This window comes from Eublepharis macularius, chromosome 5, assembly GCF_028583425.1.
Source record: "Eublepharis macularius isolate TG4126 chromosome 5, MPM_Emac_v1.0, whole genome shotgun sequence".
Classification (NCBI taxonomy): Eukaryota; Metazoa; Chordata; class Lepidosauria; order Squamata; family Eublepharidae; genus Eublepharis; species Eublepharis macularius.
In genome coordinates, this window is record NC_072794.1 from 142924470 (window position 1) to 142939276 (window position 14807).

General features: G+C 45.4%; 1 protein-coding gene across 3 annotated transcripts in view; it reads right to left on the reverse strand.

The window, feature by feature from the left end:
* Positions 1-735: 735 nt before the first annotated feature.
* DBNDD2 (dysbindin domain containing 2) overlaps positions 736-14807 on the reverse strand; it is a 36376-nt gene continuing 22304 nt past the window's right edge. For all 3 annotated transcript variants that reach the window (XM_054981006.1, XM_054981007.1, XM_054981008.1), the window contains 3 exons: positions 14222-14377; positions 13699-13845; positions 736-5151 (listed from right to left, as the gene is read on the reverse strand). In XM_054981006.1, coding sequence (XP_054836981.1) covers positions 4949-5151; positions 13699-13845; positions 14222-14377 — 506 coding nt within the window. In that variant the 3' untranslated portion in view covers positions 736-4948. The remainder of the gene's footprint in view (positions 5152-13698; positions 13846-14221; positions 14378-14807) is intronic.

Below are 14807 nucleotides of genomic sequence, written 5' to 3' on the forward strand. Positions count from 1 at the left end.
TAGAATCCCCGCGGGCGGCTCTCCTAAATGTGCATTGAATGAGCTGAAAAACCATGCCTTTGCATGACTTCAGAGAGAAAATCTTTTAAGGGGCAAGTTGTATTCTGGAGGCTGAGGCATCAGGGAAGAAACTAAGTACAATAGACAGATGATGATGATTTCTTACTGTAGAGGGCCCTAAATGGGAGCTTTTGAAAAAGCATGTTTTCATGTGTTATATCCCAGACTGAGTAGGTCTGTTAGAGATAGAACGTTTTGGAGGTCTTTCATTCATAGGGTCTCCATAGGTCGGAAATGACTTGATGGCACATAACACACACATCCCAGACTCATGTATGGTTGGTGGTCTAACCCCACTCATTACGGGGACCAGGTGATCTCAAGTCACTGAACTTTTATGGGCCCCCAGAAATGACAACAAAGGTTATGTTAGCAGAGAGATATGCTGACTTCACCACAGTTAATAACTTATGGAACCTCTTAAAGTGATGAAGAAGGGAATAAACATATGTACGATGGTTGTTGTGGGTTTTCCGGGCTGTATTGCCGTGGTCTTGGCATTGTAGTTCCTGACGTTTCGCCAGCAGCTGTGGCTGGCATCTTCCCTGTGACACTGAGAAATCTCTGTCTTTTGGTGCTACACCTCTGAAGATGCCAGCCACAGCTGCTGGTGAAACGTCAGGAACTACAATGCCAAGACCACGGCAATACAGCCCGGAAAACCCACTACAACCATCGTTCTCCGGCCGTGAAAGCCTTCGACAATACATTAAACATATGTACCATGGCTAGCTATGGCTCTATTATACTGTCTTCAAGTCTCTGCTCTGAAAACTTGCACATCAAATGCTAAAATGAGGTTCCTGGCATATATTTTCAACAAAACTGTTAAGAAATGGCTCCTGTGGAAGCAACTTGAGTTTACGAGTTAACCCTGTCACTGTCTGTATTTTTCCACTGGTTTCCTCACAGCTTCGGGTAGGTTGTCTGTGGCTGCCAGATTTCTCACAGAACTCTTTCTCCACCCACCTGATGTAGTGCCCTGAGTCACTTCCTCTTTCCAGACTTTCCCTTTCTATTCAGCTGTCTGAAAGGCAATTAAGAGAGCTGTATTTGGAGAAATCATGACTCATTTGCACCTGGATGGAAGCTCTAATGCTAGACCTTGCAGCCTCAACCCAAGGGGGGCTGGCTGATGAGTTGAATCAGCGCCTGTGCCAGGCAACTGGGGGGAACACCCCAGGAACTGAGCAGGCCCTGGCTTATTTATACACCCTTTCTTAAGAATATTCCACTTTCACAGTAAGGGTGGTTATTGTTTTTCTCTTTAAATTATGATGCCACCTGCCTGATTAAACCAGACCTGAGGTCTTCAACTAACCTGAGGGCTGCTTCAAACATTACTGATGATTTGTGTTAAAAGAAAGCATGTAAGCTGTATTGTTATCATGCATGCCAACTGCATATGCATTTTTATTTTTGCAGTGTGCATGCATGATGGGATGCTGTGCTAGACTACACCTCCTCACCGCATGTCAGTAGCAATAGGTGCTTGTCTACGATAATCACATATGACCACAAACACACAGTTTGTTTTCTCTGTAGGATGTGTATAATTTTGAAAACGTCTCAGGCTACTTGAAACTTGCATTCATGTAACTGAATGAGTTCATGTGAGGACCAGAATGGTTCTTAGAACTGCAGCAAGGAAAATAACAGGTGTTTGTTGAATGGCACATGAAGTCACCTGACATTATGTCAGGCCATTGGTTTATCAAGGTTAATACTGTCTAGTTTGACTAGCAGCAGCAATTCAGTGGAAGGAGGCCTTTCACATCAACCACTTCCTGATCCCTTTTTAACGAGGTGGAGGAGATTGAACCTGGCAGTGTGCAAAGCAGATGCTCTGCCAGTGATTCAGTCTTTTAACTTCAGCTGGATTTCTGCAAATGACAGTCCTCTATCTCAACATTAAATTGGAGATGAACAGTGTAAATATTATGAAAAACATTGTTACAACAGTTACACAAATTATTCATTATTTGAAAGCAACCTCCTACACGATGTGTTCCTATTTACCCCCCAGGTGCCAATTGCTGCATTCTACTGTACATTCCTGGTCCACTTGAAGGTTCCACATTTACAGTTCTTGCAACACATGCCAAGGAGATGCTAGAATTGGGAGGATAGAAATGTTCACGCCACACGTGCAATGGATCGCTCAAGACCCAATGGGAACCCATGCATTTAGTTTGTAACTTAGGCGTTGTTTGTCTAATTTTCAAAATTGGAGATGAGGAGGCTGTGGTGCCTCTCTCACACTTTTTCTCCAGTCTACTATGGGTAGCAGAACTTCAGCTCGGATGCACAGCAGTTGGGAAGGAAGGTGGAGGAGGAATCTGAAGTGCTTTAACTGCTGAGGGCTTTATAGGTGGCTGGACAGTGTATGGTGCAAGAGGGCAACCTTATGACCAAGAAGAGTTGGGGTGACTTCACATACTCACGTAGGGAGTTCACACATTCAGTATTACGTAATAAATTATAGGATTCTGCTGGAAAGTGAATGTCTTTTGTAATAGCATATGCTGTTTCAGCAATGATAGAGCCATTTTACACATTGAGGCTATTAACTGGAACCATTAGTGAATAACTATATGGCAGTCTGGTCTGGGGCTGCCATAAGGCATGTGCTTGTGAGTTCCCCACTGGGAACTCAATTCCCATTCATGAGGGCCCAATTAAGATTGGGACTGCAGGGCCCTATTCAGATTGGGATTGCAGGACAGGAGGAGAAGGGGCTTAAGCATTCCTTCCCACACCATTTTCCCAACTCAAAATGGCCCCAGGGAAGTACATTTCGTCCCACTGGGAAAACTGTACCTCATCAGTGGAACACCCAATGCGATAAATAGCTCCTGAAGCTGCTTCAGGACAGTAAAATGACATCAGGGGAGGCTGAAGCCCCTTCTCCTTGAGTACCAGAGTCCCAATCTGAATTGGACCCCACACGCCTGGGAATTGAATTATCAGTGGGGAATTTGCAAGCACACGTGGGTTGTGCAAACCTTGGGGAAAATGTAACGTGTATTCGGGCCCTAATATATAAAAGTTATTTTGTTTTAAACCCCTTCTGCACTCACCATTGGACTGTTTCACCCTGTATTATTGCCTCCCCCAAATAGTTCCTATGCATAGTTTGCGCCTATTTCTTTTTTGTCTGTGATAGAGAAGTATCTGATACTGTCTTACATGTCTATTCTGACTCTATCTGTCTATTCTGACTAGCAGCAGCTCTTCAAGCTCTCATGCAGAGAACATTCTTTCCTAACCCTGCTACTCCGAGATCGTTTAAAGAAGAGGAGTCAGGGGGTGAACCTGGGACTTTCCAGATACAGAGCATGATGTTCCCTGCCTGTGAGCCATAGCTACTCCTGTCACTGTTACATGATATTGATGTGTGAATAACAAGCAGTGTGACCTCAGCCGTGCCTAGAGATGCCATCTCTCCGAGAGTGTTTAAAACTCAGACCATTGCTCTATCTAATTCAGTACTGGCTACTCTGACTGGCAGTGGATATGTGTCACAGGCAGAAGTCTTTTCCCACCCTGGTACCTGAGATCTTTTCTGCTGGAAATGCCTGGACTCCTGCCTGGAATTTTCTGCGTGTAAAGTCTTATCCCCGAGCTGTGCAAAATTTCTATTAATTCCTTTAAATATGTAAATTTAACATTCCCCATTAATTAGCAGTGGAGACCATTTAGAAATGTCCAGAGATATGAATACCTAGCAATGAGTGTCCACAGCACCTTGCATACATTAGTGATCTGTACAACATATCTGTAAGGTGGGCCAGTATGACTATCTTTATATTGTAGAGGCTGAAACCAAGAGATGGTGGCTTATCTACAGGCACCTTGTGAGTTTGTTTGAACAAAGGACTTCCTGACATTCAGTTCATGATGTTTGTGTCATTATACCAGGAGACCCTTAAAAATGGCAATTCAAGGTTCTTTTGCTCACAAGATAGAGACCTAAATCAGGGCTAAGCAACTCTTGAGACCTAGTAAGCTGAATATCAGCCTTGTATCAGAGCCTCTTCTAGGAACTCGATGATCTATTTGTTTTGGATTCTCATACGGATGCCCCAAACAGGTAGTTTTGCAAGACCTTGGTGGGGTACCATATATAGCTGGCAGATTCCACTAGCTTGGTGCGTGACAAGTCCTGTAAGCCCATTGCAAGTAGATTCTTCATTACTACCACACTAGATCCCTAAAGCCCAATTTCTTCTCATGGGCTGGTTCTTGCCTTCCAAGGTATGTGTGAAAATAAAGTATTTGACGGAAAATCCCAACTCTGACACCAGTGAAGCTTAGTGTCTTTACAGTTCAGCCATTGGTTCATCATCCTTACTACCCAGAATGCTTCACTGGCTCTTTCCCAATAACACACATCATCCTTGTTAATTTGAAAGGAATATAATTTCTACTATTTTATAGTTAAACATATTGTGTGTGTGTGTGTGTGTGTGTGTGTGTGTGTGTGTGAGAGAGAGAGAGAGAGAGAGAGAGAGAGAGAGAGAGAGAGAGAGAGAGAGAGAGGAGACAGCAAGCATTCGAACACCAAGGCCTCGCCTGAAATAGCTGTGGTTGGAGCCACAAGTAATTCAGGGTGAGTGAAGCAGTAACGTTAGCATAAAAAGCTTGGAGAATTAATTTCTGAAGTTCTACAGCACCCTCACACCTCACCCCATTTCCCCTTCTGCTCCTTTGCTGACCACACACTGACCATCTTCCAGGAGGAAGGGCTCTCCGAGTACAGTGGCTGGCATACAGAGGAGTCCAAGAGCTAGCCAGCCAAGTCCCTTCACCATCTCATGCTGGAAGAGTCCATGCGGCAGGGTGGATGTGGAGCAAAGCAGCCCCCCCCCCTCCTCCTTCCCCTCTGCTAACTTCTGGTCTCCTGCTCTTTGGGGCTGTCTTGCTGCAGCTCTTCCTCATCAGATTGCACTACAGGCGTCTCGGCCCCTTCGTCGCTGGTGTCCAGGCTGTTCAGGTCTGTGGAGGCAGAAGAGGTGGACGAGATCCGGGATTTGATCTCGGCCGTGCTGGGCACTTGCAGAGAGATTTCTTCTTGGTAGTGGTTGGACTCTGACCAAGGGGAGAAAAAAAAATTAAAAATGGAACAAGCAGCTGATGAGATGGTATTTGGTTGCCCCACCCTGTGCCATAGTGGCTCCATCAAGATTTTTGGACAGAGAAACTCAGCTATTCCCTCAAACATACATACAAACACACCATCCTCTACCAGTTGGCTATAATAGACACAGTTGGTTAAGATAACGAAAACATGGGTATGCAGCTCACAATTTAAAGAGAAAATGCCCATATATCGTTGCTGCAGATCCAGGAGCATTGTGATTTTTGTCTGTCTCTGTCTGTCTGTCTGTCTCTCTCTCTCACACACACACACACACAAATTGTCTCAGAGAATATATTCATACATGGTCTGAATGTAAGGAACTGCAACCATTTTGTAAAGTGTCCATCTGAAATAGGAAATTCTATATTTTACAGTTCACACAACAGAAAGCGGGGGTGGGGAGTGGACAGCAGTTATGAGGAGAGGCCAGTATAAAGCAAGAACCAATCAAAAGAGCAACCTGTCCATTCAAAGGGGGTCAGAACTATTTCCAACTGTTGATAAATAGGGTAGGATAAACATACAATTAGCTGCTATGGGTGGACTTTGAATGCATTTGATGAACTGAGCTCTGACTCAGAAGCTTATGGTGGAATAAATTGGGTTAGTGAAGCACCACTGGAGTTCTGCTTATTTTGCCACAACAGACTAATATGGCTTCCCCCCTGGAACTACATTATAAAGAAGCACATCTTTGGCAATTTTAACTGTTGCACTGCAACAGTTCGTTCTTTAAAACAAGCAGCAAAATGTAAGATGTAAGATGTAAAATGAGAACTGAGAGAGTCTCTGTTCCTCTAACACTCAGCTGCCCGTATTGTGGTGGTTCTTTCCTTGCCATATAGCAAGGCAGCAGCGTGCTTTCCATTGCAAGGTCGTGTCAAATTAATACTGCTCAGCAGATGGACTGTGGTCCTTGTACCGTGGAGTTTTCAGGTGTCAGTAGCCGCTGTTGGGATGCTGAAGGACTGTATTGATACTACTGCAGGCACAGAAAAAATATAAGTAGGATGGTAGGATTCGTTGGGCCTCTGGGATTGCTGCACAAGCACAGAACCTGATATCTGGCATAGAATTCTGGTGCAGGATAAACTTAAGAAGAATTGGGAAAGAAACAAATATCTAAATCTTATGATCCAGAAAAATGAGCAAATGAGTGGGAGCTATTTGGTGAAAAGGCAGACGTTGGAGCACCCAGCAATCCAGAAGTCAGTCTACATCTAGCACAACATTTTATCCTTCTACCTATGGTTACTATGTCCAGAGCCTGCCGATATTCAGACAGCACAAATCCCAACTCCTCCATTTCTAGTCCTCCATTCCTTGCCAAGACAAAAAATACTTATTTGAAAGTTTCCATTCTAGAAACAAGTTGAATTCTGCAACATAGTATATGGAATTTTATATACGTTTTCTGATTGCTGTCGAGGAATTACCTGGGTATACTGGTTGGTCCCCAGTGGTGCCAGATGGTTCAGGGACCCAAAATATAGTTTTGCTACAGTGATCCCAGTGGCTGTGCATTATTGTTTTGATCCAATTTGCTAATGAATCACTGGGGAAGGGGGACCCACAGCTGAATGCCTGACCCAGTGACCCACTAACAGTGGGGTGGGTGGAGCCAATGACCTTGTAACCCTTCTATCAAGAGCCTGGCTGCCGATCCCGTCATGAATCCCCAGTCTTGTCGTTATAGGTACACGAGCCTTGCATTCTTTCTCCATGTTTGGCAACAGGAGCTTTTGTGTGAGGCGTGTGAAGAACACAACTTGGAGACCTCCTCGGAGAGGCTGTTTAACTGGAATGCAGCAGTCTTTGCTGGTAAAATGTTTGAGTCACCCTCTCTGGATGAATCACTCCAGAATAACAGGGCCTTGTCTCCTTTCTCAGTGCCTCCTCTTGCACAGAGCCCTCCAGCTTGAGAGTAAATACATGGGAGGGGGGGAGGCGGGGGAGGTGATGGAGATGAATGGCTTTGACGCCTGTGTAATTTTAAACTTCAACAATCATCACAGTCTGGCGGTAGTGGTGTTGGCTATCACTGCATCTAATTTGTCTTTTCCTTTTGAAAAGAGGATCAGCGTTGATTTACAGATTAATAAACACTGTTTAGAATGGGGGGGGGGAGTTACTTCCACCTACAAGGATTCCCCGTGGAGCTCATTGCCATTGTGAAAGCAGAGACATTTGCAGCAGCCATAGAGGGCCAAACTTCATGATCTGTTTGGTTATGAGTTGGGCCGGGGCTCCATATAATGAGCCAAAAGTACTGCCCAGGGCCATTTTGGCTTGGGAAAACAGCTCCTCCAGCACATGAATCAGGCCCTGTGGCACATGGCTAATTTGGCATTTGGCCAAATGCATTGTAAACATGCTTTGACTGAGAGCTTTCCTAAAAGACTGTAACAAAAGAGATTTAGGGAAGATCACAGCATAGCACGGAAAACCCTGGATATTGGATGATTAGGAGCTGATGTTTTGTGAATGTTCCAGAAAAACCTACTCCAGTTTGAGTGCCAAACCAGAGCAAAACCTTGTGCGGAAGCAACCTTTATTGTTGCAAATAATTCTCACATTTTCACTCAATGTTGGAAGATATCAGTTTTGTGGCCTTTCAGTTCAAGGTGTGGGAGCTTCTATGGGATGATTGCGCAGCCAGCTTTTCTGTGCCATTCTCTCTACATTTGGCCCAAACTTATGACACACTAGTAACAAAGCCCATTGTGGAGAAAAAATACAACAGGCTCTAGAAAGGGCAGGGCAGGTGGGCCAGGCATTGCCGCCTCTGCCACGTCCTGATCCCTTCGATCCGAGGACAGGGTGGCCAGGCCTGACATTGCCCCCTCCCCAGCACCCTGATCTGGGTGGGGAGAGGGCAGGGTGACCGGGCCCAGCATTGCCCCCTAGCCAGCTCTCTGATCGGGAGAAGGGCAGGGCGGCTGGGTCTGGCATTGCCCCCTCCCCAATGCCCTGATCTGGGCTAGGGAAGTCCTGCCACACTCCACACCTCCATCTGTCCTGCCACCTCCACAGGCTGAATCAGGGAGCTGCAGAGCCTGGGAGCACTGCTGGGGGGGAGGGCCCCGGAGCGCTCCTGCGCTCTGCAGTGGGTCAAATTGGGCCCACTTTGGGCTGAAATCATTCTACTGCAGTGCACAGGAATGTGCTGCACCAGCAGGGAGTGTGCCCTCGGAGGTGCCTTCCCCCACCTCCCCCCCATCAACCTGGCCTCTGAGAAGATGGATTTACCTGCCCTGGGTCTAACTGCCCTACAAATCTATGGCAGGTAGATCTGGGCTCCACGGGTCCAGAGGCCAAGTCTACATGCCCCACAAAGCTATGGCAAATAGATCTGGCCTCTGCAGGTCCAGAGGCCAGGTCTACTCACCTTTCAGAGCCATTATGAGTAAATCTAGTCTCTACAGGTCCAGAGGCCTGGTCTACCCACCTTACGAAGCTATGGCAAGTAGACCTCACCTCCACAGGTCTGGCGGCCACGTCTATCCCCCTTGTAAAACTATTGGTGGGTATACCTAGCCTCTGTGGATCTGGGGGCCAGGTTTACTCACCTCACAAAGTCATGGGAAGTAGACCTGGCCTCCACAGGTCTGGAAGTGAAGTCTACCTGCCTTGCAAAACTATGGCAAGTAGATCTGGCCTCTGCAGGTCCAGAGGCCAGGTCTATTTGCCTTGCAGAGGCATGGTGACTAAATCAGGCCTCCACAGGTCCCCCCATGCACCCCCACAACTGATCGAGGCTCAGGAGAAAGGCTTGGAGAGGGAGTGCAGGCAAGCCGCGCTGACTCCCTCGCCCCCCGCCCCCGCCACATTTCCAGGCTTGGAAGGGGAATGCTTTTTGGGGGAAAGGTCAGGAAAGCCACGCTCCCCCCATGCCCCCCTGCTGCATTTCCAGGCTTGGGAGGGGAATGTTTGGGGGGAGGGAAAGGGCAGGAAAGTCATGCTGCCCCGCTGCCACAGCAGCAGATAGAGGCTTGGGTGGAAGGCTTGGGGCGGAGCTGACCTGAGGACCCCTTTTGATGCCCCAGAGGCTCGCCCTGTCTGCACCTGAACCAGGATAAAGAGGCCGAGTCATTTCAAAGACGCTTACTCAATTATGTAGTAAGATTCCTATGCTCTGCTGCAGATATAGCAGAAATCACAGGATGAGTCAGAACTGTCATTCATAAACTGAGAAACTTCAACAAAGGGCAGATTGAACTGAGCATAAGAATTTGCTTCCAAGTTGCCAGCTGACCAGAAAAAAAGCCGTCTGGCCATCTCCTGCTTGATCTGCAGAAATCAAGAGATGATGCTTTTCACAGCACAGAGACCAGCATGTTTGCATGCTGATGATGATGAAGATTATGCTACTGGTAAAAGCTTGGAATTAAGGGAAAGGAAATCATTTGCAACTCTGCTTGCTATATACCCAACACAGCAACCAGGTTGTTGTGGGATTCTCTGCTAGCAAGAGGAACGATTAGCGCTGACAATGGGTCAGTTTTAGTGTTTCCCTCTCCCTTTCCCTAAGCCCAGCCATTGCTATGAATTCTCTGGTGGGAGGTGACTGAGAGAAGCAGTACTGCCTAACAGAAAGTGTTGAAACATCCACCCACTGAAATCCTTTATTGCGAGATAATGCCAGGGATAAAATATGCTATCTTCTGCATGCCAAGCATGGTCTTGCCAGTGCACTTCCCCGATGCCCCCAGCATCTCCCTCTCCAGGCCAGGCAAAATGAGTCCATGGGGATCTATGATATTCTCAAAAGCCAAGAGGAACTGAGCAGAGTTGATTTGAAAGTGCAGGAATTGACTAGTAGGATCTTCTTGTTTGGATGCGCCAGCTCAAATTTTAGGGGGAGTGCCTGTTTGAAACTGTCCCTGTGTAGCAACCTCTCCCAATGCTTCTGTGCGACGGTTACGGAGGACACAGGTTATGGAGGACATAGCTGCAGGTGATCTACATGTCAGTCACTGACAACAAATACTCCAAAACACAAATTCTCAGTCTGGTAGGACATGAGATAAACGTGGAGAAGCATGGCTCGGTTGTCGCTTGTTTCAGCTGTTTCCTCTTATTTTGAACAAGCAGTATCCACAGCGCTAAAACTCTTGGAATAGGTTTAGTCAATTCTGATCCACCTTAGAGGCTCTAAGGAAGGTGAGAAGAAGGCAGGCAGGCAGATAGTTCTTTCATTGCATGGAAGAAAGGACAGGTGAATGTGAAAATATGGAAGACAAACTCCCCTGGAGCTTGCCACCAGCTTTTATTTATTTATTTATGTCATTTATAGTCCGCCTTTCTCATTGAGACTCTAGGCAGATTACATAGTGTGAGATTAGTGTAATCAGTATCAAGGACATTTCCATAAACAATTCCATATTCCAGTTAGCAAAATCTCCTTTAGATTGTTTACCACTGAGGAATCACCAGGTGCTAGAACAATGTAGTAAATGTTCTTTGCCTTTTCTTTAGAGGCCTCTCATGGGTTCTCTCACAGTGCAATCCTAAGCAGACATGCCCCTTCTAAAGTCATTGAAATCAACAAACTTGGGGAAACTCTGCTTAGGAGAGCACCAACAGTCTTCCTTCTGTCCAGCTGAGGTTACAGGCTACGTCACTCAGTCCCAGTTGTCCCTTTACCCAGACCACATTTCATCTCTTCTGCCTTTTTCTGCCTTAGAAACCTTTACATAAGGCTCAGAAATGTGCACAGACATACAAAGTACTGTCAGTGGCACCAACAGAGCAACCTGTTTGCTCAGTACTTTTTGGTTAAAAAGAGTGTTGATACTCATATATAGAGTTGCACTGATTTCCACCAATTCTGCAACACTGCAAGTTTGAATAATGTGCTAGAGCAGTAGATCCATCATATTTGGCACTTATTCCTTTATCCTTTCTTGTCTGGATAGGATCCAAGGAGCACGCAGGGGCCAGAAATAGAAATAATACATTTTTTTTCTTTAGAATGGAAAATGCTTTTAAAAGGAAGTTGTAGGATTAGTAATAGGAAGAAGGAATGGTCCAGGACTCATAATGGAAAACAGCAGGAAGAAGGGCGGGAAGCAGCAATTTGTGGAAAGAGCAGAGCATGTGATGGATCACGTGATGGCTTTTGAATGAAAAGGTGGCATGTGACATGCTCTCAGTTATTTGGATTTCTCAAGCCAGGAGATGGAAATACATGCACCAAAGACATATCAATTTAATTTTTTGGCACACAACTGAAACAAGCTTCAGTCTTTTCCTTCCAGTGTCTGATAAGCTGTCTTGGAAGTAGAATGATTTTTGCATCCTGAACAAAGCATCCTGCTAAAATTCTATAACTTCTCTCTCTTCAGAGGGAATGCCTGTAAACAGAACACATTTTGTGAAATCTACTGGTCACCATAACTGGGATCCTTTTTTTGGTAGGGGTGAGGAAGAAGAGGGGGTGGGGTACAAATGTTTTAATAAATAAATATAGTAAAAGAGAGCCTAGGATTTGTTGTGACACACAACATGCATCTTGTGCAGATTTGAAAAGATGCAAGCATTTGATTCTAAATAGGTAAGTGGAAAAACTCTTGGATTTATGTATTTTTCACTAGTGTCTTGGGGATAGCCCCACAGATAGCTCCTGCATACCTGAAATCACAAATCTTAAAAGCAGGTCCAAACGTATTTATGAATCTGGTCTATTCAATATATCAATTACTGGCAACGAATCAGCAAGTTTTCTGATTAGCTCTCTGAGATCTGGAAGCTAAGTGAATGTGGGTGGTGGCAGCTTCTACTCTGAGGTGGAAAGTCTCTGCTCCCCATTCCTAGAAAACTGAGAGGGTTTTGTTTTCATGTCAACTGGCCTGAGGGGGCTCACAAAGTATTGTGGAGACCCTTGTTTAAGAAACATTGGCCTAGCTCAATATCTCTCCATAAATCCTCTGCCTAACTCCTCTCCCCTCCTCTGCCTAACTCTCCCTAAATCCTCTCCCCATAAGTCCTTTGCTTCTAAACCAGGCTGTCGCCCAGCAACAAGCTGACACACCTATCCACACCACATTATTGCATTATATCCTGCCATCACCCCTCTACTTAAAAATATGGAACTACCTAATATGAGAGTGCAGGTGAGATAGATAGATAGATAGATAGATAGATAGATAGATAGATAGATAGATAGATAGATAGATAGATAGATAGATAGATAGATAGATAGATAGATAGATAGATAGATAGATAGATAGATAGATAGATAGATAGATAGATAGATAGATAGATAGATAGATAGATAGATAGATAGATAGATAGATAGATAGATAGATAGATAGATAGATAGATAGATAGATAGATAGCCATTTGACTGACTGCATACTGAATTTTAGCCACCAGGTATAAGGCCTTTTTGTATTGTGAACACGTAAAGCTGTTGTATACGGAATCAGACCATTGATCTATCGAGGGCAGTGCTGTCTCCTCTGAGTGGCAGCAGTTCTCCAGGGTCTCTGGTAGAAGTGATTTCTGCTGATTCCCTTTCCCCCAGAAACAAACTGAATTTCTACACATCTTACCGGCCTCCGGAACGTTGTGCAAAACACCCGGAAGATAGCTTCTCGTGCGAAATCACACCAGGAAGACGCTATCATCCAGAGTTTTGCGTGACATAGCATCTTCCTGGTGTGATTTTGTGCGAGAAGCTATCTTCCGGGTGTTTTGAGCAACGTTCCAGAGGCCGGTAAGACATGTGGAAATGGCCAAAATTTTACATGGGCTACGGCAGGAGGGAGGAATTCATGGAACTCGCTACCCTCTCTTAAGAAAACACAAGTTTCCTTTAAGTATTTGGAATTCTGCTGTTGAATAAAGGGCATTCATATGCATTCTCAGATAGATCACCCCTGGACAGAACTAGACATTGGGCCCAGGGATGCCACTGCCAAGGGCCTGATCCTGGCCAGGCCTGCATTGTGGCAGGACCAGGCGCTCTTGTTTCCCCCTGAACCTTTAAAATGCTGAAACAGCTGTGAAGGGACACTTGAAAAGATGCGGGAGGATGACCACAAGGCAGCCTGGTCCCGCCACACTGCCTTTTAAAATCTCCCCTGTAAGGCACTAAAATGGCAGTGGCATCCCTGAGTCCAACCCAGGAGCACCATCCTATCTAGTTGTGCCCCATGTAAGTCCTAAACTCAGTCCCTGAGGTTCCTAGTTCCACAATGGCTGATCATATCTGCCCACCACCACACAAACAGCACTCCTTGTTCTCCCTGTTATGATCTTCACTACCTACTAAAACACAGCGAGATTCCAACTTTAAATGGTCCAGATATCACAGCTACAAAAATGCCCATCTTTTTTCTTCACAGCACCTTCCTCCACAGGTTCAGTGACAGAACTGGGCTAATCCATTGAACAATACATTGTGTATCCCCTGTCTTTGACTGGATTTCCCTTTTTCCTTTCCTTTTTAATAATGAGCGATGGGCATAGCGACAGAAGTCCGTGTGTACCTGGTAAGAGAGTGGCAACGTTGTTGTTGTCCTCCGTCCCGCAGCTGAGAAACACATCCACAGTGTCTTGGTCAGAGAGGTCCAGCATGTCCATCTGTTCCAGCATGTCCACATTCACCTCCATGGAGGAAATGCTGCCAAGGGGAGCTTCCAAAGACAAGGGAGCCACATGAGAGATCATCATTACCCAGAGGAATCTATAACACCTCCTGATAAATTAGCCCACACAGTGCACATCTTTACCCCTAGTGGGACCACTGCTGACCCGTACTCTCACAGTACAACACTAAACAAGAGTTTCACCTTTCTAAACCCATTGACATCCACGGCATTTAGAAGGGTGTAACTTTGCTTAGGATTGCACTGTCAACGTGTCCATTTCCTAACCGAAAGGAAACAAGGCAAAGCCCTTGATTTTTGTTACAAGGTGATCTAATGCACTATGTACTGCCTCATGAATCATTTGTACTGTAAAACATTAATCAACGAAATAAATATGTATGATATCCCAAGCAGAACTTACGTCTCCTGTGCTCAATCTGCAGATGAGATACCGGGAAGAAGAAATCTACATCATGCTGGAAAACTTCTTCAAAGAATCTCTGCCTTTCACGGAGTTTGAGCTGCTGCTGCTGCAGCTGGTCTGGGTCCAACCCTCGCTGCCCATTGTCCATCTCGGCTGTAAGAGGACCAGATAGAAGAGAAGGTGAGACGGAAGAAAGCATGGAAGACTTCCTCCTTATTTCTTTTATCCAGAGTCAAACAACATGGGAGATTCAAGATCAGATCTCCCAGCCTTCCCCCCTCCCCTAACTTTAAAACAGGTCAAACAAGCTCAGTTCTAAGCAGCAATGCCAGAGGAATGGAGTGTTTCACTCTTTCATATGCAGCAGTTCCCATTCTAAACTAGTCCCTCTTTAGCTGTTCTCAGTACTACAAGGGGAAATACAGGTACTTATAGCAGCTGAAAGGAAATGTCAATTGAAGAAAGGGCACTAAGGGAAAGAATTAGACATTCCTTCAGCAATATTTTTCTGGTCAAATGTGAAGCTCCCGGCACCTGTTTTTAAAATTTAAAAAGAAAAGAAACCCTGGGAGATCTACAGATC